The sequence below is a fragment of the Diorhabda sublineata genome, chromosome 3, assembly GCF_026230105.1.
Source record: "Diorhabda sublineata isolate icDioSubl1.1 chromosome 3, icDioSubl1.1, whole genome shotgun sequence".
NCBI classification, from domain to species: domain Eukaryota; kingdom Metazoa; phylum Arthropoda; class Insecta; order Coleoptera; family Chrysomelidae; genus Diorhabda; species Diorhabda sublineata.
This window is the reverse complement of record NC_079476.1, coordinates 22073134-22098765: the sequence shown is the minus strand read 5'-3', so window position 1 is coordinate 22098765 and position 25632 is coordinate 22073134. Positions and strand designations below refer to the sequence as shown.

General features: G+C 30.5%; 6 protein-coding genes across 9 annotated transcripts; 3 read left to right on the top strand and 3 right to left on the bottom strand.

The window, feature by feature from the left end:
* Positions 1-675: 675 nt before the first annotated feature.
* On the top strand, positions 676-6267 carry LOC130441111 (uncharacterized). Of its 2 annotated transcripts, none has more exons than XM_056774645.1 (5): positions 676-2146; positions 3129-3520; positions 4932-5093; positions 5309-5473; positions 6174-6267. In XM_056774645.1, exons 1-5 carry the CDS (start codon positions 1725-1727, stop codon positions 6239-6241), a joined length of 1209 nt encoding a protein of 402 aa, XP_056630623.1. In that variant the 5' UTR covers positions 676-1724; the 3' UTR covers positions 6242-6267. The 2 variants fall into 2 exon arrangements, with proteins under 2 accessions (XP_056630623.1, XP_056630624.1); XM_056774646.1 differs by having other exon boundaries at positions 683-1919.
* A 548-nt stretch (positions 6268-6815) lies between these two features.
* Positions 6816-8827, top strand: LOC130441109 (dynein light chain Tctex-type protein 2B-like). Its single transcript, XM_056774639.1, has 4 exons — positions 6816-7302; positions 7781-7914; positions 8334-8467; positions 8711-8827. The coding sequence occupies exons 1-4, from the start codon at positions 7199-7201 to the stop codon at positions 8756-8758; spliced, it is 420 nt and encodes a 139-aa protein (XP_056630617.1). The 5' UTR covers positions 6816-7198; the 3' UTR covers positions 8759-8827.
* Positions 8828-9969: 1142 nt separating this feature from the next.
* On the bottom strand, positions 9970-12508 carry LOC130441106 (parkin coregulated gene protein homolog). The gene is made up of 5 exons (XM_056774637.1): positions 11920-12508; positions 11544-11844; positions 11310-11481; positions 10708-10857; positions 9970-10195 (listed from the first exon to the last, which is right to left on the bottom strand). The coding sequence occupies exons 1-5, from the start codon at positions 11946-11948 to the stop codon at positions 10035-10037; spliced, it is 813 nt and encodes a 270-aa protein (XP_056630615.1). The 5' UTR covers positions 11949-12508; the 3' UTR covers positions 9970-10034.
* A 145-nt stretch (positions 12509-12653) lies between these two features.
* On the bottom strand, positions 12654-15137 carry LOC130441108 (cytochrome b-c1 complex subunit Rieske, mitochondrial-like). Its single transcript, XM_056774638.1, has 2 exons — positions 14514-15137; positions 12654-14226 (listed from the first exon to the last, which is right to left on the bottom strand). The coding sequence occupies exons 1-2, from the start codon at positions 14936-14938 to the stop codon at positions 13917-13919; spliced, it is 735 nt and encodes a 244-aa protein (XP_056630616.1). The 5' UTR covers positions 14939-15137; the 3' UTR covers positions 12654-13916.
* A 2191-nt stretch (positions 15138-17328) lies between these two features.
* LOC130441105 (cytochrome b-c1 complex subunit Rieske, mitochondrial) lies at positions 17329-19486 on the bottom strand. The gene is made up of 2 exons (XM_056774636.1): positions 18888-19486; positions 17329-17882 (listed from the first exon to the last, which is right to left on the bottom strand). The coding sequence occupies exons 1-2, from the start codon at positions 19378-19380 to the stop codon at positions 17569-17571; spliced, it is 807 nt and encodes a 268-aa protein (XP_056630614.1). The 5' UTR covers positions 19381-19486; the 3' UTR covers positions 17329-17568.
* On the top strand, positions 19475-25218 carry LOC130441104 (probable glutamine--tRNA ligase). Of its 3 annotated transcripts, none has more exons than XM_056774633.1 (14): positions 19475-19533; positions 19819-20069; positions 20127-20519; positions 20993-21125; positions 21193-21332; positions 21931-22117; positions 22606-22793; positions 22880-23103; positions 23167-23306; positions 23413-23584; positions 23641-23803; positions 24240-24460; positions 24524-24713; positions 25093-25214. In XM_056774633.1, the coding sequence occupies exons 2-14, from the start codon at positions 19947-19949 to the stop codon at positions 25138-25140; spliced, it is 2322 nt and encodes a 773-aa protein (XP_056630611.1). In that variant the 5' UTR covers positions 19475-19533; positions 19819-19946; the 3' UTR covers positions 25141-25214. The 3 variants fall into 3 exon arrangements, with proteins under 3 accessions (XP_056630611.1, XP_056630612.1, XP_056630613.1); XM_056774634.1 differs by having other exon boundaries at positions 19484-19533; positions 21196-21332; positions 25093-25211; XM_056774635.1 differs by lacking the exon at positions 19475-19533 and having other exon boundaries at positions 19858-20069; positions 21196-21332; positions 25093-25218.
* Positions 25219-25632: the final 414 nt, after the last annotated feature.

Sequence of the window (25632 nt, the reverse complement as noted above, 5' to 3'; positions counted from 1 at the left end):
ACAAGAATAACATAACAAAAATACTATCGACCATCCTTTTCTCTCTTTTGAAAATAGGACAAGGTTTTAAAAACAAATTATATTCTGCTATGACACATTTAAGAAAAGACTTCTGTAGAGAACCTTAAAAAATTAACAATTACTTGATTATTAACACTGTGAATTTAGTTATTATTCGTACCGACGCGAACTTCAATCATATACATATGACTTGCGCCTCATCATTAATACTTGTCTGGTAGTTTTAGTCAGCAAAAAGCTATTTCTTAAAAGTTACATAAGGAAAAATTTTCGCACAAATGATGCGAAGAGTTCTCACCCGTGAACAAAAACTACAGGGATTCAAAGCAACGGTTAATTTGTGCTGATGATGTTGATGAGAAATATATGGACAAAAGCCAAGGTAAACCCAAATCCCAACTGAAGGTTTCTTTCGATATTCACTTCATCGTGCTTCATCACATCAGCTGTCATCACCGGACAGTTCGATATTAGCGTCATAAAGCCGAAAACGCTATGACAAGCTGAATTTTGCTCCACAATGAACCACGCACCATTCCTCATTGATAGTGCAAAAGTTTTTAGCAAAAACAGACATTCAGAAGATTTCGCACCTACTCTATAGTCCCAATATTGGTTCCAGCGACTTTTTGTATTCACACCTCAACGGGACTCATCATTTTGGCGTAACTGATATTCTAAACGAGTTGACGTCATGTTTTAGATTATATAATCGTTGTATAGAATTGAATGAAACATCAATAAATAAAATTTTATATAATAGTTATTTAGTTTCATACAAAATTTTTTCTACGTCCGTAGACTTAAAAAAACTGTGGGCATTATTAATTTGAACAAATAATATCTAAGCTTACATTAAAATATTTTGCTAGCATACCTTATGTATGAGATAATGATCGTCTGGAGCTTGCAACAGAAACTTATCAATTTCTTCACAGGCAAATGTTTTAGATTCTTTGAGTCTATAGCCAACTGATTTAGTTATTTACTATTAGGGTGCCTTTTAGTTTTGAATAAGTCGACCAAAGTGTTAAAGACTAGAAATACTCTTTCCGTCAAGCTGAAACTCCTTTTAATTAGACACAAAACGTATTTTCTTGAACGAATATCAAGAGAAATAAAAGTGTGACAGTTTATAGGAGAAACTAATTGACATGAGAAAGAAATCGTTCACATCCCATTATTTTGATAAAACAATTTTATAATTGCGTTAAAAAATGACACGTTATGGTACTTTTTTTCACGCTTTTTAACCGATTCAGAAATTACATTCTTTATAAATCCAAATGAATAAAAGAAACGTGAATATTATAACGGACGTTTATTCCCTTGTTTCTTATTGATAAATTCCCCGTACTTAATTGCCACACCTCGTAGTAGTTGTTGTAAAATACAAACCGCGGAAAGATGTATTGATGTGTAATAGTTTGCTTATCAATGAAACGTTTCTGTAAATAAAGATTATTTTATATGAAATGCCAAATAACGGGTGAAAATCAAGATTCTCAGCGGTAGACGAAATATTCTACGAAAACAAGGCTTAAAACTGTTTCTAATAGATAGCCTATCCTAGTATAGATATGTGTCAAATATAACTCACGATAGACGTTTGTCGTAAACTGAATTTTTGGAAAACATTTTTTTTATCTCGAGAAATTTTAGCTACAAATTTGGTCAAATTACAATGTTTCCTGCATTAGATTATGGATAGTTATTGGCAAGACTCGATCCCGATAGAAGTAGTGTCCGAAATTTTCAAGTATTTATCTAGAACGGATAGACTGTCGTGTTCAGTAGTTTGCCAAAAATGGAAATATGCATTATGTAGACAATACTTATGGGAAACCATTGTACTTCGTGTGGATAAAGATTTTCTGGAACCAAGTACCACTTTGCTGGTAAGAGAATATTACAGACACATAAAAACATTAGAAATAGGATGGGATAAACCTCTGGTGCAAAATAGATGGCTGCCACTTAAAGTGCATGATTTGACGAAAAGAATGGTACACTTTATATTTATATTGTACGAAAACTGCGTTCAACTCAGTTGCTTCAGGTTCTTTGATTGGCACGATATATACGCTTTCAAGAAAATTATTTATCATTTGAGTAGGTTTTTGAAGTAAGTTCTTTTTATATATTTTTCAAATATTGCTATCCATTTAATCCCACATTTTATACTACTATCATATTCAATCTTTCGTTTATCCATCACTCCTCTAATTCATTACTACGAGGAATGTTTTAAGTATATAACGTATCTTCCAATAGTTTTTACACAAAACATTTTATATGGGAAAATACTATATATAACTATATTTAATATATTCAACCTTAACGATCTAATCTTGATGTGTCTCTTCACGTTTGGCCTCAGTATTGTTGTTAATTATATAGATTTTCATTATTTTTCTTCTTATGTTTATTATTTTCTTTCAATTCTTCCTCCTGTCTCTGGATGTAGTCTTCTTTTTGATACCGCGTGATACCTACATATAAAAGTGAATCATCCCATCATCTTTCAAGAGGTGTCTCCATACTTTTTGAGAATTGTCTTGGTCACCATTTTAACAATTTATACTTCCTTCTTGAAATTAAACTTCTGACTACATGACTGATTTATCTTTACCTTCATTTTAGTTACTCTTTCGAGGATGTCTGTTATTTTCCAGAATCTCCAGTTTATATATTGTCATTATAAACGCGCAGTGCTTGTTTGATATCTTTTTCATATTGATAGAAGGATTTTTTATTGCCTAAGATGTATTCCCATTTTTTGAAACTAGATCACTAAGCTTGACTCTTATTTTTAGAAAACTGATTTTCCATACATAATTTAATAGCGTGGCATAGGTAAAAAATTCATAATTTCATCTTCTTCTCCTTGTTGCAAGAGTCCTTATTTCATATAAAGGAATCTCCGCGATCTTTGATTAAATTCCTTCCTTCATACGTTTATTGGTTTTTATTGTTTCAGTACTTATTTATTCAATATTTTCAAAGAAAAGTATGAAATAAGCGATGGCTTTGCAGCCATTTAAAAGATTGTACCTACAAGCATAATTTTAACTCAAACCATACACGGTAATCACCTTATTTTTTAGGATACAATCGAATTTGAAAAAGCTGATATTCCACAATATTAATTTACCAAAAAATGAATGTTTGCGAATCCTCAACGCCTGCGTGGGATCCAAATTATCGGTGACACATTTAGAAATTCACAACAACTATTACAATTTTAACACGGCATTCGATACAATCGAATTCGTGGTGTTTTTAGAAGAATTTTTATGTTTAACGGAATTGAGATTGGATTATTTTATTCTCTCAAGACCGAAAGTCATGGATGTGATAACGGAAAATGGTAAAGATCGACTGAAATTTTTGGAAATTTATTTTGATGAAACAGATCTTCATAGCATCATAATTCCGGAAAACAAGTGGAGAAAATTAAACAAATGCTGTCCTGATATCAAGGTCTCCATAAAAATAAGTGAGTATTATTTATTTATATAAATTGTCCTATATTGTATTTAGTAATTAAAAATTTCGTCCATTGAATTCAATCATTTGAATGAATTTGATGTGAAAGCGTCTAAATTGTACAGAACATCAAAAATCAATCGTTGAGTTATAAAAACCTTAATTTTAATGTTCTTCTCTGATGTGTTGACTTTGGAAAATGACGCATCAAACATAAACAATAGTAAGACGTCATATTCGCATCTCAGAAACCCTAATACAGTTTTTCCATGACGTGTAAGTCCTTATGCATACCCTTTCCCTACTCTTCGCTCATATCCTTGGAGAAAGTGGAGTTTGATGCTCGTGTTGTACTAAATATTGTTAAATTGTATCAGAAGGCCTCTGCAATATAATTTTTAGATTTTTCACTTACGAGAAATTTTTACCTCGGAGATACGAAAACTGCCCAAGCCCTCAGTTCTAACTCACACTAAATTGAATATATTCCATAAGTTGTCTTATTTGGCGGCCATTCAAAATACCGGTTTCAATCTTTCTCAAAGTAAGCTGAGCAGTTCCCATCTTTAGTAATTTAACAAACTGCTTAATGATGCCCAGTATTATATGTACTGGGGGAATGATAATTTTGTCATTAGCTACTATAATGAATTCTGAACTATATTTTTCTCAGGCTCCATATTTTCTCTCAACGGCCAGTTTTTTCTTACCCAATGCTATTGTTTGGCTTTACTGTCCCAAAGACATAAAAAACAGAGAAACTTAGTGTATGTCAACAAATAACTGTCAGTAGCTTGATGCGTATAGTTCCAAGCCCATGTGTTTCAACAAGGTTTCAATATAACCGTGTAATTCTTTACATCTTTCACTATTTTTCCTTTCAGCCTTTATGCTAACAATTCTGAAACTTGTTTAAAAAGATTTAAATCTCTTACAAGATCATCTAAATCGTTTGGGGAAAAATATTTGGATTCATTTTACATATCTTCAAAATCACCATTATTTTGTGATAAGCTTTGTCCTTGAATGTCTTTTTCTAAGGGTTCAGATGTATTTTCAGGCACTGAAGGGTCAAATGAGCACTACACTGGACGTTGAACACAACTACTACTTAGATACTGCCTTTTAGCTCGATTTTTAATATTTGAATCATAATCTTAAATATTCCACACACAATTTACAAACATAATTGGGAGCCCAAATCATTTTTATCTAAAATAATCCCAAAAAACTCAACATACGTCTGTTATCGATTAATATAACCCTTAAAGAATAAAAATCAAAAACAAACTAACCCAACTGTTCAAAAAATTTTTATGGTAAATTTTATAGAAAAAGTCGTAAGTGACAAAATTCTGGGCAAAAGACAAAAAGTTTAATTATGTAAATAGAGTGCATCATAAATATTATCTGTTCTACAGGGAATATCTGCCATTATGAACAAATAGAATTCATCTTCTTGATGGATACCATACCACTAAATTCATTCACAATGGTGACTAGCTACAAATTCGATCAAAAAGTTAGCCGAAATTTCGGAACTACTCTTCACCGTTTAATTAATAACTACCATAATACTATAGGTAAGTTTATTTACTCGCCACCGAAGTCGGGATTGTCCAAGTGGTCTTTTCCCAGGTGAGACTTCTTGCCATACTTACCTTATTGTACTGTAACCATAAACATAACCCTGTAACTGGAATCACTCACATTCCCTCTAGTCTACATTGAAGTAGTCTACAAAAATATATATGTATATAAATATATATACAAAAGTATATATATTTTTTTTGTTTAGAAAGAATAAATTTGGATCTCAAAAACAACAGGGAAAATCTAGACGACGTTCTTCTGGATATCATCTTGAAATGTCCCAAATTGAAGACCTTATTTTTTGATGGGATCGTGAATGATAATATGAATCTATTTCATGAAATATGTCATTATAAACAAACTGCGAAGGGTGAGTAGAGTTCAAGTTGATAAATGAAAAGTCCTACAGCAATATATTATAAAAACTCAATGTTTATATCTGTTATTCATTTTTGCCGATTGCTGATTTGATCCATTTTAACCCTACAACAATTCATCATCAAATTCTTCCATTTCCCAATCCAAGCTTCTTACACAATTGATGCCCTTTAGCAATGATTATTATTCAATATACAACATACAATTCAATATTCACAATTACTTGTCATATTACTTATTAGGTATAGCAATGCAACTAGTGTGATTTATCATCTCACAAAAATAAGAAACATGCAGTTTCCGTATGTGTTGTACTCTATACCTTTCCTATGATCTACATGAAATCTAATAAGTTACAATGAGCTAGTGCACGTAATTGTTGAGAGTACTACTATATTTATATTTGTGCGCATGTACATCATTGTGCGAAGAGCGCATAATCTCTTGTATGTGTGGAAGAGTTCATGCGCACGACGTGTGTCTTGACAGGCCCCAGTTCTATGTTCGACGTTCTATTGTACTGATAGTTCTTTTATTGTTCTTATTAACAGGCAGTAAACCTTTTTTATTACGAGTGATATGTATAACTTTCTGCGATAGGTCGTAAATCAAAATTTTAAACATTCCGTGTAAGTCATTGAAAAAATAGTTTTCATAGTATGTATTCAATTATATCATTGATTTCTTCACAGGAATCCACATGAAGGTTTTGCCGAACAAGTATAAATCTTTAACTAATGTAGTACACATGTTTTCTTAACTGTCTAAATAAATTTTTCAAATTGTTTTCTGTCTTTTCTTTTGATTAAAACCGTAAAAATTACCTAGTATTCAATATGCAGTAAAAATGTGCTATTCAGAACATACGAGATAATTGTTATTTTCATAAAAACTTTACATGGATTATTAGTCACAACCATAGACCTATTTAAGGTTTTCACAAGTAGTTCCGAGGTGCCAACATTAGAAAGAGAAGTTCGAGATAGAGCTAAAGAGGGCAAAAAGCCATGCTAATATGTAAAATATAAATAGGACTATCAGAAATACTGTTCAAAGATCTGATTTAAATTGACAATTTTTTGAAAATTTTATAATGAATATCAATTGATACTTTCATTGTATTTATGAATGATATATAAATAAAATAATAGGAGTAATTTAACTATTAGTATAGGTAAAAACGGAAGAATAAATCATATTTTCTATAAAATCTTGACATTTCTAAACCACAAACTATGCCCATATTTTGAATGAGTCTCAGGTGATAAGACACTAACGGACAAAGAGTTCTTAAAGATCCTTCAGGAACTCAAAGATAAAGTATCGTAGGTAAACGAAATAAGCTCCAAATATAAATTCCTTTCATGTTGTCTCTCTTGCACTACGCTGGTATCGATTTAAAATCGTTTGGGCTAGTCCATAACCTTTAATAAGTTGATGTTCACAACCAATGAATCCTATATTATAAAAAGCCTTTAGTAGTTGAAACATAAAGTAGGCATATCATGAGATTACTTGGAAAGAAGAATTAGGTTATGATGTCAAATATAACCAAATAAACAAAAATTTTGAAATTTGAATCTACAAATACACATTTCTAAATATCGGCTCTAAATGCTTCCCGTTTTTCCGAAACAACAAAGAAATTTTATAATCAGGTTGTCATAGAAACAGTTCTTAAATCAATAGAACCTAAAAAGAAATATCTAAACACAAAATGACCGAGACTGAAGCTGATGAATTAAAAGAAGTTGAAGATACAAAAGGCTCTATTTCAACGGATGGTAGTTCGTACACAATAAAACCATCGTTACAACACAAGTAGGTAGTGGTTATCTTTTTAGTTGTACATCAATTATCATTAATAATTAATTTGTGCAGTTAGGTGAATTCTATTAAAACTAATTTATTACAATAAACACATAGTAACAATTCATAATAGCCATAGTATTTTTCAAAAATCTATAGTATCATTTGTGTAATGAAAGTATAAAATTATATATATATACATTATATAATTACATAATAATAAATAAAAATCCAAGCTGTTAATGATACAAGCTTTGTTCTGTAAAGTTTTTCAGGCTGAGTTTTTTCAATATATTATATTATTAAAAATAAATATACTAGTTCTAATATCAAATAAACAGTTAAAGCAAAAAAATCACATGCAATTTTTTTTACATAAAGATAGTTGAAATTAAACCAATTGTTTATATTTTCAAGAATAGTTTCTATAATACTGCCTATTAATGTTGTATTATTTACACGTATACACACAATAATATTGAGCGTTTAGATTTAAGGAACTGCCAGTGAAGGAAATTATTAGAAATGTTGTTGCAGCAGTATTAACAGGAAAATCATATGATCCAGATCGAGCTAAAAGCTGGTCTATGCAGATATCAAATGAAGTAAATGAAAAAGTAAAAGGTACTGAAATTTTTAAGTTATCTTATCCAAACTGTCTTAATTTCATTCAATAAATGGTCCATGTAAATAGTATCTTAAATTTGTTTTTTTTTCAATCATATAGATTTACTGGTTTTTAGTCAGGAAGATTTAAATATATAAAGTTCTAATCATAGTTTTACTTTGTCTTTTCTCTCTTCCTTTTTTTATTTTAATTTATGGCCCCTTCAAAATAAGAAGCTGAAATTGCGCATAGGTTTAGTGGTAGCATAAATTGTAAGCTCAGTAGAAGTTCTGGTGCTGTTGACTATGAGATAAAATATAAAAGGGAGAAAATAACAAATATTTTACTCTATTCTAGTGTAAAATGAATAATTTGTTCACATTGTGAAATGTTATGTATTTCCTGTAGATTTTCCAAAAAATTATCTATTTTTTAGATTTACAAATGAAGAGATATAAACATATTGTACAAGTAATTATTGGAGAAATGAAAGGGGCTGGTGTAAAATCTGGAGTAAGATGTATTTGGGATTCAGACGTTGACAGTTATACTAGTGAGATATTTATGAACGTAAGTTTATATATCATAAGTTTAGGGAAATAAATGTGTTTCATAACTCAAACTTGGGAAGATTTCTCATTTATTGTTATATTCGTTTAATATGTCAAGACCTCCCATTATCAGTAACTTAGTTTCCATTCTAAAAGTTTTACCAAAATTACTATTGTAAAATAAAGTCAAATAACGTTTGAAGTTTATGTAATTTTTCAAATTTTCTTTACACCTCTGTGAATACCTACTATTTTCTTTTAGGACACCATCTTCTGTGTAACCACCGTATTTGCAGTATATCTTTATTAGTATAAACTTTTTATTTTTATATATAATGTAGATAATTCAATTTTTAAAAATAAAATATATTTTTTTTAATCTCAGCCTTTTGATTATTTCCATTGTCTTTTTTAAAAAAAAATCATTCGTCTTCTGCTTGGGTAAAGTTGACTCTCCTGCACAGTCAACAAGGTTTGCTATTCTTCGGGTCTTCCTGGCCTACATTTTTTACTAGTCTTTTCCAAGATGTCCAAGAATCGGAATGCCGAAAGTTCATTGATTTTTATTAGGAAGAGTCCTTATTTTTCAAACCTCAACCACCATATCTGAAGTAAATTGATTATCCTACCTTCATTGTCCTTTTTCCTATTTGTGATTGAATCTTCGAAGGATTTTGTACTCAAAAACTCTTCTTGCTGTATTTTTACAACTTAAAACTGAGGCTTTTTCATTTTTGCAGTTTTAATAATGCTGTACCAAGCACAATTATGGTCCCATGTTTCTTGCTTTATACCAAATTCAGTATCGTTGGGAAGGAATGACCTGGTATCATAAATTTCATATCAATTGTTTCCACATCCAATAGAGGGTCTTGAACAAGTTTCAGTAAAGTAAAAGGATAGTTTCTATATTCCTGTTTTGCCCAGTGCATAAGTCAAAAAACAGAACATAGCATGTTTATACAATTGTTTCCTAAGGCATGAAACTAGATCTTCAGAACCCCTTACACCAGTAGTCTCATCCCAGACGTGCATATAGGTAATGCTGTTGTTAAAACAAGGAATACCAAACTGGAACACAAAGTTTTCTCTATTGATGATGTGAGAAAATGCAATGCCTTTCGAAGATCAAATATGCAAAAATATTTTTTATCCTGCAGGGCCCCTGCTGCGCTTGTTCTGGTCACCTTAAGTGCAATTTTCTTTGTATCTTGAAGTCTGCTATAAGTTTCAGATCACCTGGACTTGGTTCAGTTGTATTCTGAAAGAAAATAACAATCTGTCTTTAAACAACAGGGCTTGCTTCTATTCAACGGATATCCAGCCATAATGTAGGAGGGCTTTTGTCCACTAAGATTCACACTTGAATTTCGAGGTGACGCTAAGAGTACAATAAACATGTTTATGGTTTATATTTCACTGAAATTTCACATAGTTGGTGCATGTTACACATGACATAATTTTAAAATATTTGCATACTTAAATAGGTTCAACATTGATATAGACAATAATAGTTTGATGTATGGTCATGAAAAAATGTATATATTTATTGAAAAAGAAATGAAGGATTACATTCGAGTCTTAATTTAATTTAGCATACAGGATTCGTAAGTTGGAATTAAATATTTAATGTTTATGAATGCATCTTCTCCTCCGTATCTTTCTAATACTTGTAAAGTCTCATTTACGTTATCCGCTAAGTTATCTCCTCTCATTTGACTGTAATCGATCTCGTCTCCACAGTTTACTGAAAAATTAAATATTGATAAACAATTACATATATTCTTAAATGGGTAAAATGCAGTCCATTGCCTCAATAGCAGAGTAAAAACTGGTTCTTAACAATCGAAAAATAAATACTTCATCTATGAATAACTGGTCTTACATGACATAATAATAATGAGTGCTTAGTTTGTTTTTCAGTTCATAGTTTCATTTTATAGGTTATGTTAGTAACATCATTGCGTGTGCTAATTGACCAATTTAATGAATTGTCAAATTCAACTGATGCTCACTTAAAAATGACCGTCGTAGGGTAAATAAATCCTTTTGCTTCAAGTTTTTGTGAAGTTATTTACAGGATTTTAGACCTTATTATTTCCATTTTTATTTCGAAATGGCTTTTTAAAGAGTTATTACTTAAAAAAGCTCGAAATTTACTCCCGGAATGGTGTATATATATAGTCCAATTAAAAGTTCCTCCATGTTTTTTGAAACTGTTCAAAATAAAATACATTATCAGAGTATGAAATAACTTACCGTTTTTTTCTTTGTACATATTAAGACAAGGTAAAATTTGTCTATAATATGGTACCAAAGCTTCACCAACCATATCTCCAGATTTCACTAAATGTTGTAAAATACGCAAAGTGTTACACATCACCTCTTTATTTTTAGTTCGAAGTGCATCTACAACACAAGTAAATTTAGCTAATACCTGTGTAGATTTAGAATAAAAATTTTATCAGTCACATCCAACAACAGTTTTTGATTACACTAACACTTTTGATTAACTAAACAAATTTTATACAACTCTGTAGTTATTTAAATTTGACTGGACTATGCACAAAATAAAAATTCAGAATTTCAAGAAGAGCATAATGAACGACTCTCATATAAATAAAAGTTTCTTTGAAATTGTACTATAAACAAACATATTCATACACACAATTTATAGCAAATTATTTGGCAATTATTTTTACAAGATACCAGTAAATTTTGGAAATGAGACTTAATTTACAACAAATATTTACACCCTAATACTTTAAACCTGATTAAAACACTAGAAACATTTATAATTCTTCTCAAAGTACTCAATACTATTACTTAGATTAGATTTTTTTCAAGAAGAGTATACTTACCTTTTATGGGTATAATTAATTGAGGAATGCATGGGAAAATTTTGTTTCCTCCATGAGTTAGTAAATCATGAATTCCCTGTTGGGCAAATAGTTTATAGGGGTGTTCTGTTTCAACAAGTCCTTCAAAAAACATTGGCAAATAATAATGAAAGTCTAATTTTGTTATATCCGCCTATAAAATATCAATACAATAAAATAAGTAGTTATTTAACATAGTATTCGTAAAAAACTTACTTTCCAAGACACTTTGTTACCTTTTGGATCTGTTCCTATGGGTAAATTACCTCTTAGATAGTTTGTTCTGAACTTTCTATTAGTTGAAGGAACTTCTTTATAAACATCGCATTTAGGAGGTGGTAAAACACATGTATGCTTTTGTAGGGCTTGAACAGTAAATGCGGGTACCCAAATCTTGCACCCGTTTTGCTGTTTTTCGCCGGTTTTAGGTCTTGACTCCTTATCTGTTACCATTACGGAACAAAATGGTATGAAAATGGAACACACATTACTTATATGAAAGCAGTAATGTCCGATGCTGACAAGATTTTGTTGATATGGAAACGATTGTTTTGTCAATTTTATGGAAATTGAAATCTGGGTTAAGACTTACGTGATTTGGTTTTCTAGAACCTTCGCCATATATAGATATCACAAAACATACTTTTTGCTTCATTGTGCAATATATTTAACCGAAAACACTCATTAGAAAATGTTGTAACTTACAGAAATATTACAAAGTTGATATTGTTATAAATTTTTATCATATTTTCTTTTCAAAAATGTCACTTTTATGAAAAAATTTTATATTTAGTAGGGTTATGTTATTTGCGTTTGATTTAGAAATTTAGAAAAATTTAACGAGACAAAGATAAAAAATTCTGCTGCATCTGATTTTATAAATATCCATTGGTGTAAAAAATGAATCTTCAATGCCTTATTGAAAGATTCTCAATATATGTACATGGTTTACACAATCTCTTTAACCAAAATTCTACTGACACCATTTGGTATACCCTTTTTTAATTAACTTTTTAAAAATTATAATAGATAATTATAACAGATAATCTTGAAGAAATTTGAGGATCCTTAGGCCTTCTAGAAAAAAATTACATATTTTACATGTGCCAACGGCTCATGTTTACCTCATCATAAAAAAGTTAATAATTTCTTACATAAAGATACAAGTATTGCAGTGCGACATACATGTGCAATAGTGACAGCATTTTGTAATAAAACAAGTTTAGACTTTATTTTGAATAGTCTACTAATAACTACCACATTGTATTTTTGAGTAATTAGTTTATTGAAAGAGAATAAAACGTGATAAATTGAAACGACTTGAAATACTTTATTATAATAATGTATTTCCAAAAAAAAAACACAGAAAATTCCTGCCAATAAATTTATTTATCTATTAAAATCTGTTTCAACCAATCAAAAATTTGACTGGTATTCTGGTTCATTGTTGTAAAAAAACTCGTCACATATTAATTCGATTCAAGAATGAACTGTATCAAAGATTTCATCAAATTGATCAAACTCTGTGAATTAACCAGATAAATCTGGAAACATTAGAAAGTAGGTTAGTGAGACCATTGATTAAACTATATAATGCAGTAAAACAGAATGAATCTAAGTATATTTAGCAATTCTAAATTATAAATGTTTGAAAAAATACATTTCTCCGATTTTTGAAACATTACTGGTGTCTGATTAATTTTAATTGATATAATTTCAAATGCTATAAAATCTTCCTCAATTTCAGTGAGTAAGTAAGGGGAATTTTGAATTTTGTACCAGAGCATCCTCCAATTCTTGAAACTTGATCTCAGCGTTAGACTTTTTTTCAACAATTAGGTGCTTTTTATTTCCCATACTAGAAAAACGACGTTCCGTTAAGGTTTTTATTTTTAAAAACAGAGAATATGAAGGATTGGGCATCGTTACAGTATTGTTTTTGAACAGAAACTCACGAAAAGGCAATTATAAGCCAGCAAGTGAATAATCGTCGAGAACTTTAGATTAGGTTAGGATATGGAGGATTGGGCATCGTTACAGTATCGTTTTTTAACAGAAACTCACGAACAAGCAATTGAGTCAGTAAGGGCAGTGCAGAATTGTTATTGTTACCAATTAATAAGTGGAACGAGGACTAAGTAATAATAACAGCGGGTCCGATTCCGAATCAGTGTAGGGACCGATCGCATGCGCACTTCCAAAATTAAGTCGTTAGCGGGGGAAAGAAGCCATCGACCCGCAGTCGACAATTTTGTGTTCCAAAATCGCGAAATATTAAGAATGCATCACATGGCGATCATTCATAAACACTCCTTTTACTCATATCAGAATCACCAATTATATTCACTCCAATTTTACATACTTTTTTTTTTCATTTAAAAAAAATTGATATAAATCCTTTTATCCATGCCTTTTGACAAATGAAACCCTCCAAGCTCAAAATAATTTTATTTATGTTGATCATAGCCAATAAAAGATTTAGAAAAAGGCACTATCAACACAAATTTTTGCAAACTTATCAAAATACATAAGATTGTGTAATGAGTGTGTCATTTTTATATCCAATATCTCAATTTAATCAATCAACCCCTAACCGACAATTAATAATTCATCAGATGTAAAGGTGTATGGAGGCACTTCCAAATTTGAAGGAGCAGGACCTTTACGGATACGACCAGAAGCGTCATAGTGAGAACCATGACATGGGCAATAATACCCTCCGAAATCTCCAGCATTAGCAATTGGTACACAACCTAAATGGGTACGTACACCAATAACTACCAAGTAAGATGGATTTTGGACACGTTCATTTTCATGTTGAGGATCACGAAGGGTATTTATAGCAACTGATTGTTCTGATTCTATTTCAGATGGTGACCTATGACAAATGAATAGAGTTCTGAAACAAATTAATAGTGAAGCATTATTTGCTTGAAATAAAAACCATAACAAATTTTAATAATTGTTCAGTACATTAGATATTGATCTTCAATTAGTTTGTGGATAATGCTATTATTCTTAAAAAAAATAATAAAAAGTAAAGACAGTATCTATCAAATCACCACTCCATCCAAATAAAAATATCTTAAGTCAACTAACTTTTATAGTCGTCACCCTACTTAAAGTTGTCGTAATTTTAAAAAGGCAATTTATACCTAAATAAGTTCAATTGTTAAAAACTTCTGCTTACTTCTCCATTTAAAGGTAACAGATTTTCCTTCAGGTATATCAGCTAGTTTAATTTCAATTTTGGCCAAAGCTAATACATCAGCTGATACACTCATAGAACTGATAAAATGAGTAACTATAGACTTTGCACCATAAGCAGTACCTACACTGAATGCCCCTGCCATTAAATATGTAGAATTCTCAGATTCTTGAGATTTCCTGCTAGGATTTTTGGTACTATCCCTGCGGTAAGTACTGAAATCTGGAAAAGTAATGTCTGTGTGAGCCCATCTAATTTGAGTGCTAACAGCTGGTCCAACTGATATTGTAATGTTTCTATTGGGTAGAGCTCTCTTTGAGAATAATGCAATTTGGTTTCCAGTATTCAATTGGCTACTCACTACTTTATTCACAGCTTTAAAGTAACCAGGAACGTATTTCATTATTTTAATATAAATAAACTAATCTGACAATTATTTAAGGTGTTTTTGTAAAGGTACGTATTTCATTGATAATTTACAAGTTTAACTAAACAAACACGTATACATTTTCATAATTTTGAAAATGCGTTTGCATCATTCTAATAATGTACTTAGAACTGATGATATTAACGAATAAACATGTTTTTATTATCTACAAGTGTTGTCATTTTTATTGTTAATAAATAATTGAGACTAAAATAATGTACATATGAACTACGAATACATACCTATGAACTATTATACCACGTGTCGAATCTGACATGTCATTTTGCCCAGCTTTAAATTACAACGGAATGTTATTATTTAAAAAAAATGTCTCAAAATAATGATGATAGATTTAATTAGCTTCAAGTCATTAGAAAGCAGAGAAACAACGTTTTCCTGAATAAAATGTTTTTCTTACACTACGTAGGAGATGGAGCCTCTTATATCAACTAGGAAAAAAACTACAAATTGCTCATAATTTACAGCTCCTGATTAAGTATCTATAATCTAATAAATTCGATTAGTAATCTAAATACTAAAAACTGGCTGAGGTGTTTTTATTGTAAAAGCAGTCGGGAAAAGGGTGAGAAGTTAAAAATATCGTGATTAAGGTAGGTGAGGTTATAATACACGATAGTGAAAAATCTGTTGATATTTAGGCACCTACAACTTTCCACTCACAACAAATTATTAATGCCTATAAAGATTCCAAAACTGAATATTTAGGTTCTCCAACAATTTACATGAAGACCTGAAGTTAAATTTGCCACACATGAAATTTAGAAAGTCACCAAGAGACTCCACAAACTTGAATTTCTCTTACTTATAGACCAATAAAAGTTTCTATGATATAGATAATCAATTCCAAATACGAAAGTTTAAAAGAATTAATCATTTGAGATTGCGTAGGTAAGTGAAAAGTTACTATATAAGATTTGTTTATTCATATTTATAAATATTATCAAAATAGTCTCCATACTTGTACCAGAGCTTTTCCCAATCCTTGAAATACTTCTCTAACTTGATAATTGCGATAAATTCGAGCTTTTCCATTGATATACTTTCAACGCTCATTTATACTTCGTGCCAGTGTAGTCGGCCGAGCAAAATGCGCGCGCCTCACTAGCAAGGTATTTGGAATTGACTATTAAATTTAAAGTTAAGGGAGGAGCAATAAACAAAAGTTTGGTGGACCAGGATGGTTATTGCATATGGCGATCGGCAATATCCGTTTTACCATAGGCGTGGAATATAAAAATTATTTTATAATGAATAAAAAATTAAGAACAAAATGACAGAGTGCTAAAATAACTATATAAAAAAACACATAATTCAGATGTAGAAATTTTACTGTCCTTTAAATATAATTAATTTGGTTAATATTCCGAGTATAATCTGAACTAACAACATTTTTACAAATAAAACCACCGCAACAATCAAAATCAAATGAGATTGGATACTTAAGATGGCTACTTCCTTCGCACTTGCCGTCATGTATATAGGTAGCAGCTATTCTTCCTTTACTTTTAATTCAATGATATTGACACATACTAGTTTACTGGCAAGCTTTTTTACATGCGAGTTTAGTTGAAAATACTGTGGTTCTTTGAATGTAATATAGCGTTCTCTAGAACGATAAAGTCAAGTCAATAAAGGGTATTAATTTCTATACAAAATAATCTAAGCCAGTGCCCATTCAATACTTTACTTTTTTTCAACTCGTGATAATAAGTCGATCTAATGTTTTTGATATTTTTTTCACATCTTTCTTTTTAGGCCACTTGTATTGTTGTCTGCTCATTTTTATTTTGATACAACTCGCTAAACAAACGAAAGAAACATGCTAGTACATATTCACACTGCTAGTGCACTGGTGATTTCAGACCCCAATCTTTACTAGCACAAAAAAAGTGGAGCTGTGTGTTTTTAAGTTCTTCATGCCACCTGTGTTGAATTTTTAGGTGGTACTCCATCTTGGAAACACTTATTTTACTAATATCAGTCACCATAGGCATTTACTCAAATTTCACATACTTTGTTTTATTGATTGGAAAAAATTTGATACAATTTCTTTAAGCCTTTTTCTCTTCAAAAAAGAAAATTGCCCAGTTCATAAAATTATGTCTAATCTTGGTTAGTACATAAAAAGTACAACTGAAGATATTATCATGTCAGGAGACACATAATGAAAAAAATTGATAATAAGACTCTAAACCTGATAAAAAACTTATCGTTACTTTCTGATACACCTCGTATATTTTTTAGCACTTTTACTAAGAGCTATTTAAAGTTTAACATACACTAAATTTCGTATATCACTATTAAAAAAATTTAAATACACTGGAAGGCAACTAAAACATCAATTATTCACCCTAAATTGTTTTATTTTAAAGTCGAAAGGTACAGTTGGTTAGAATACTTAAAGAAATATGTACATAACAAGAAACAATATGTCTGGAATAATTTTTCAAGTAAAAATAAATAATTTCATTTACGTTGGATTTAGAAAAAGGCATCCTCAACACAACTTTCTACAAACTTGGTACAACCAAGTACATAAAAATTGCGTAACGAGTATACCCTTTTTATATCCAATATTTCAATTTCTAACCAACGATTAATAACTCATCTGATGGGAAGGTGTAGGGGGGCACTTCCAAATTCAAAGGAGCAGGGCCTTTACGGATACGGCCTGAAGCATCATAGTGAGAACCATGACATGGGCAATAATATCCTCCAAAATCTCCAGCATTAGCAATTGGTACACAACCTAAATGGGTACATACGCCAATAACTACTAGGAAAGAGGGATTTTGGACACGTTCGTTGTCATGTTGAGGATCGCGAAGAGTGTTTACAGCTACTGATTGTTCTGATTCGATTTCAGATGGTGATCTGTGACGAATGAAAAGTGGTTTACCTGAAACAAATTTATAATCTCATGTTTTAAATAATTAATACAGTGGCTACCATCAGATTGAATATCTGCATCAACCATAAAACATATTTAAAAAATTATAAATAATATATTATTGGCATTATTGTAACTATATTTTATTCAGTAAGTGGAAATTTGCTATTATTTTGTAGATTGTCTGTTATTCTTCCCAAAAAGCTAAAAGGCAAAGTAAGGTAAAATTAAATACTTTATTTAATTCAAAATGTAGTTGAAGTTACTTTAGCAAAAAAATTTTATGGGATTGATCATATTTGGTAAATACAATAAAGGTGAAGAAATTTTACCATGCCTCGAAAAAGGGTAAATTTCTGCATTTCTTCCAGTTTTTCTTCATGCTCATACCCATATTTCATTTTTGAAAAGAGCAGGAATTTCATTTCTCTGCCCAAAAAATATTATAAAGCAATTTCCAGCACTTAGCTAGCATTTTTCTCAGTAAAATAAAATGTCATATAAATTATATTAAAATTGTAGTATGTCCATTGTTTCACTTAATTTTTCCACCTCATCTTTCTCAATGAAGCCGTGGAAAAACAAAAAAAAATCAATCATTTTTCTTTAAACGGCACCTTTGTGAAGCATCAATATGGTCGTTAGTTACTAGAAAAACCATTAAAAAGGGCGAATTTTTTTCCTCTCCAAATATTGAAATATATTTTATTTATAATTTCTATTTAGAAGGGTATGGGTTAAAAAAAATAAATAGAAAGGCCACAGGTTGCACCACATTGTCTCCTGTAAATTTTACAAAAATTTAAAAATTGGAAAAATAACTGTATAACCCACATCTCAATATTATGCTCTCTGGATGCTTATGCTTAAGATTAAAATTATTTGTGCTATATATATATATATATATATATATATATATATATATATATATATATATATATATATATATATATATATATATATATATATATAATGTGTGTGTGTTATTTCAATGTAAAAATGTATTTTGCTTACCTCTCCATTTAAAGGTAACAGATTTCCCTTCCGGAATATCAGCTAACTTAATTTCAATTTTGGCCAAAGCTAATACATCAGCTGATGCACTCATAGAACTAATAAAATGAGTAACTACGGACTTGGCACCATAAGCACCACCAACACTGAATGCTCCAGCCATTAAATATGTGAAATTCTTTCTAGAATCCTCAGATTCTTTAGATTTTTTATAAGGATCTTTGGTACTATCCCTACGGTAGTTACTGAAATCTGGAACAGTAATATCTGTGTGAGCCCATCTAATTTGAGTGCTAACAGCTGGTCCAACTGAAATTGTAACGTTTCCATTGGGTAAAGCTTTGCTAAGGGCCAAGGGAGAACTGCTAGACCAAGGTATATAAACTGAGGTTTTCTTTGGGAGAACTGCAATTTGGTTTCCTGTATTTAATTGGTTACTTACTACTTGACTGACAGCTTTAAAGTAGCCAGGAATATTGGCGGGTTTCAGCATTTTGCAATTTTGATATTTTTTCTTAAAAATTTATTATGCAACAAAACCACTTTTACGAAAGCACTGGCGTAGCGATCTTTTGAATGACACAATTGTCAATTATGTCAAATAACAGTTATTTAAGGTGTCTTCACAAAAATAAAAAATTTATAGGTAATTTATATGTTCAATTGAAAAATAATTTTTACATTTTTATAATCTTATAATTACATGAGACCATTTAAATATTTCTCTATCAAAATAGGTGGTTATCAAGAAATAACATGTTTCATTGCATAGGACTCTTTCATTATACAACCACATGGAAAATATTATTTTTTCTGCATATTTATAGCTTTCATTGTCTTTTCTATATACATTATTCTTTTTATAATAAATTTATCAGCCTAAATAATATAAAAATAATATTTAATAATTATTGTTAAATTTCCATTATAGTTATTTTTCCTGATGTACATCTGAACTACTATACCACGTGGCCAGGCTAATGTTCCAATGGTCTGACATGTTATTGTCACTTTGTCCGGTTTTAGGTTACATCTGGATAGGTTATTACTTTTGAAAAGATGGCTCAAAATAATGAAGAAACTATAATAGCTTTCATGAGTTTAGGATTAAGTGAACAAAAAGCAAAGGAAACTTTAAAAAACAGCGTAGTTACCAATACTTTGTTAACTATTCTACATGAAGTAAGTTGAATCTTACTTTCACTTCTGTTTCACAATAAGATATTTTTCTTACATTAGGTACGAGGAGTGAACCTTTCAGAAGGTACTGGGGCCCTTTTATATCAACTTGGAACAAAAATAAAACCACAAATTGCTCATCATTTACCGCTCCTGGTCAAGTATATATCATCCAAGAAACTTGATAGTACATTGAGGGTAGATAAAGCCATAGAGTATGCTATTTCCCACATTAACAACCTAAATACCGACGAACTAGAAACTTATTGCGGCGTTGGTATTGTTATAACACCGGAACAAATTGAAAAAGCTGTTGAGAAACAAATAAAACAAAATAAAGATGAACTACTTGAAAAACGTTATAGGTTTAATACTGGACCACTTATGCAAAAAGTTAGATTCGAATTGATATGGGCGGATGGTAAAGCAATAAAGAATGAAATAGATATGCAGGTATTGATTTTTCATATATTTTAAAATGTGGATTATGAAATGATAATACTAAATTTTTGTATTTGTATATTTGTAGTTAGTTCTTATCAGTGTAATCATATTTATTTATATTTTGCGAACTTAGGTGTCACCTCACTACATGATATAAAAAAAGTTATCTGCATGTCTGTTTATCTATTAGTAATAAACTCTAGAATTATTGATGAATGGATTTTCATGGACTTATCACCAATGAATTAAGTGATTCATTGAATAACAAGTATATGTGTAAATTGATTGAAATATGATATACAATTTCTTTATTCAGTCTATTCATTTTTTAGATCTCCCCCTTCGCTTTTTAACAAAGTTTCCAGCCTCTATCGTATTAATGTATCTGTCATCATTTTTATGTTTCAATTATTAATGTTTGTTATTAAATTAATTTCATGACAATTGTTATTACCGACATAACAAAATTTTGTTGTTTTAAGGTGTTTGATCTTCTGGGACCAAAGACTGAAGCAGATTTAGGACCAGCTCTAAAACCTGAGAAGAAGATCAGTAAAGTTGCCAAAAATGAAGCAAAACCAAAAAAAGAATCACAAACAACTGAAGTACAAATAGGTAAATGAATGCATTAATAAAACAATTATCAAAAACTGAAGGATTTTAAAATCAAATTTTGTTTTAGCAGAGGGTCTTACTATTATAGATGTGATGAAAAAGCTTAACTTTCATGCTCCAGGGGAAAACTATAAAACAGATGGATACATTGTTACAGATAATACAGAAAGATTATTGAAAGAGCATTTAAAAATCACTGGTGGACAAGTATGAATATTATTTTTTAATGATACTAGTGTTGCTTTTAAACACACTTATCCTTAATGAATTTTCTACAGGGATTGTTAGTAGAAACTCTATCCTATAAAACTACTTTATAGGTATTTCAGAAATGTAATGAATACTAAAAAATGATCTTTATTTATTTATATAATTATTATTAGAGCCAATCTCAAAAAACTATTTTTAACAAAATACCATAGTGTTTAGAACAAAAATAGAAAAGTTAGAAGATAAAAAAGCAACAAAATTAGTTCAAAATAAACAATGTAAACAAATCGCCTACTATTATATAGATATATATAAAAACAAATATCAAACGTGCCGCTTTCCACGAATTTTAGAATTCTATCATAACCAGATAGGGCCGGCTTCACGTCAGGGACGAACGAGTTCGTTACAATATAAAAAAATTGTGTTTACAGATTTCGCCTTAAACATTTATTTTCTTATCAATACAACTTCTGACAATAAATTAAACAATACCTAATTCCTGCAGATAGATATGAAAAATAATGTTTGAAAGTGGTTCCTGTACAACAGTTAACTACTTCTAAATTTTACAGTGCTAATTATTTATTTTTAGGTAAGGACCAGATTTCCTCCTGAACCCAATGGTATTTTACATATTGGTCATGCCAAAGCTATTAATATTAATTTTGGATATGCAGCTGCACATAATGGTATTTGTTTTCTGAGATATGATGATACCAATCCCGAAAAAGAGGAAGAAAAGTTTTTTACTGGAATCAAAGATATGGTAGACTGGTTAGGTAAAAAACTTTGATATTATCTGGTATAAAATTATTTTTCAACATACATCGTATATAGATTCAGTATTCATTGTAACATAATTTTTTCCCTGATTCCTGTGTTGCATTAGTACTTGTTCTCATTGACTATTCAATATAGTTCAGTATTGTCTTCCGGTCTTGTTAATAGGATTAGTTTAAGTGGTAAGTAGATGCAGCTCTTAGCATTAAGAGCACTTATTTGTGAGATCACTAAGATTATATCAAGTGTATTGTCCCTCTTTATGGCCAATACTGGACATTTGCATTATGGTTCTTACTTGGTGCCTTGCAAATATGGTATGAATGCTTAAACAGTATTCCAAGCCTAGTAAGTCTGTGTCTCACTTGTTGAAGCACTTCAAATTGACTAGCTTTCATCTCTCAGATAGGATAAATAAACATGAAGGAAAATATTTATATTAAAAGCACGATATGTACATGGTAAGATTTTAGTAAAAGATTTTTAGGTTATACGCCCTACAAAATTACCCATTCATCTGATTATTTTGATCAATTGTATGAATGGGCAATAGAGTTGATCAAAAAGGGACTTGCTTATGTTTGTCATCAAACTGCTGATGAGATGAAAGGTTTTAATCCTGAGCCCTCCCCATGGAGGGATCGTCCAATTGCTGAAAATCTACAATTGTTTCAGGTAATTTATTTTTTTCAAGATCACAATAAGCGAAGTAAATTTTTGTTTAAATATTTTGTTAGTTGACATCAAAATTGTGATTTTAGGATATGAAGAATGGTAAAATTGATGAAGGAGCGGCAACACTAAGAATGAAAATCACTTTAGAGGAAGGTAAACTAGATCCAGTAGCATACCGAGTAAGATTTACTCCTCATCACAGAACTGGAGATAAATGGTGTATTTATCCAACATATGATTACACCCACTGTTTATGTGACAGTATTGAACATATCACACATTCTCTGTGTACTAAGGAATTTCAATCAAGGTAATTAATCACATAATAAAACATGGTTTTATTTGATAGTTAATGTTTCCTTGGATTTTTTAGACGGTCAAGTTATTATTGGTTATGTAATGCACTTAACATTTACTGTCCCGTTCAGTGGGAGTATGGTCGTCTGAACTTCAATTATACAGTTGTATCAAAAAGGAAAATAGCTAAACTTATTACTGAAGGAATTGTTAAAGGTAATCAAAATTTCTAAAAAAATTGAATCATTAAAATTTATTACCTTTCCTAAAGTTATACATAAATGATAAAATGTAAATATCTATAAAAAATGTTCTATTTAAGATTGGGACGATCCAAGACTATTTACACTAACATCTTTAAGAAGACGTGGTTTTCCATCAGAAGCTGTCAACAACTTTTGTGCCCAACTAGGAGTTACAGGTGCTCAAAGTACGGTAGATCCATCTATGCTAGAAGCTTATGTTCGAGATTATTTAAATAATACTGCTCCAAGGTGAAACATAATCTATAAACAATTAAATCAAATATTGTACAATTATATCTTTGCAGGAGAATGGTTGTGCTGGAACCTTTGAAAATTACTATTGAGAACTTTCCTCATGGTAAACCTATTACAGTGGCAGTTCCTAACTTTCCTTCTAAGCCAGAATTAGGTAGTCACAATGTTACTCTTGATAGGACTATATACATTGAAAACAGTGACTTTATGGAGGTAGATAGTCTTATTATCTAAAGTTTGCATATTTCGGTGTGTGTATTATCATTATAAACAATAATATTTTCATCAATGTGACAATTTACTAGAAATTAATTTGATATTTTGCTAAAACTTGTAGTATAACCGTCGATTTATAGAGCATTAAGGTTCTAAGGGTCGAGAAGAAATGAAAGAGACCAAGTCAGTTCTAATCAGGATTGATTTTTGTTATTTCAAGTACTAAAACAAAAGTTGGTTGAGTTTTCTTCACACCAAGATTTTTATGTTGTTTTTGGTTTGACTGCCTACAACTGGACCTCTGTTATTTCCAGTCTATCAAAGAGCTACAGTGTGTTGGAGATAATTATACGATTTGAAATCCTCATTTATTGTTTATAATAGTGTATATTATAAATTTATTTCATCATAATTCAAATAATATATTTTATAGGTTGGTGATAAAGGTTACCGAAGATTAACAAGATCCCAATCTGTTGGTATTCGACACGCTGGCTTCGTGTTAGAAGTAATAGATGTCAAAAAAGATGGATCTACTATTAAAGAAGTTATATGCAAATGTACCGAAGTTATTAAAGTGAAATCTAAACCGAAAGCTTTCATTCACTGGGTTAGCGATCCACGAGAGATAGAAATTCGCTTATACACTTCATTGTAGGTTATCTCAGTTATTAATAAGGAATTTTTATTCTTATTGTGCTTCTTGTTGCTTTTAAGATTCAAACATAAAAATCCTGAAGATCCCAATGAAGTACCTGATGGATTTTTGTCAGACTGCAATCTTGATTCTTTAAAAATATTGAAAAGTTATGCGGACAAATCTTTATTAAGCGCTAATGTAAGTGATAAGTTCCAATTCGAAAGAATCGGGTTCTTTTCTGTTGATCCGGACACGAACAGGAATAAAGTAAGTTATTTTATATTTATTATGTTTTCGATCATACGAGAAGAAGTGGAATGACAAAGTCTCATCTTATTATACCATATTGCAATACATTTGCATTTATTAATTTATTTAAGGCTGCATTATAACTTTTCCCTTCAAAGTTTGACTTTTAAGTGAATTATGTCCTTTTTCCTGATCCTCTTGTGTGCTACTCATACTGTGACAGTATCACCCTTGTAGTATCCTCGATAGTTTTGGTGTTCTTGAACGAAGTGAAGGTGCTACCTAATAGTGTTATCTCCTAATGAACGACATAACTGATTGAATATCTGATTCAATAAATTTTTTTTATTCAATTTTATATTTTTTTAGTTTACTTATCTTTTTTTTTTAATTTCAGTTGGTCGTCAACCAAACAGTTAATTTGAAAGAAGATGCAGGGAAATGATCCAAAGTATTACTTCATATAATTTGCTTCTATTTAAAAAATTGTAATATATTTTGCCGCACTAGTGTTTATTTATTACTTTTAATTTCTAACTTAATCACCCGATGTGATAATCGAACATCCACTTTAAAAAAAATCACCCCTGTGATATTCTATCTCCAGGATGTGGTAAGCAAAAGGTTTTACTTCCTGAAAATGGAAAGGCAACTGCTGTTATCAGTGTCAAAAGGGCACAAGGAAAAAGAGGTATCTATTATTGACTTATGGAAAAGCGGAAAGGGAATTGATTGGGGATTACTGCACACTAAAATCGCCGTGGTTGCCACGACTCCAAACGTCTTTTTGGTTATATTTACTAGGACGTATGTAGGTAGGTGAAAGAATTTGATGGTTACTGTGCTTTTCTATAGTTTACTCATATTTAACACGCTAGGCACTATCAGAAAGTCAATAACTAGAAAGTTATGGACGCTGGTCTTAGGGTCGAGGTTT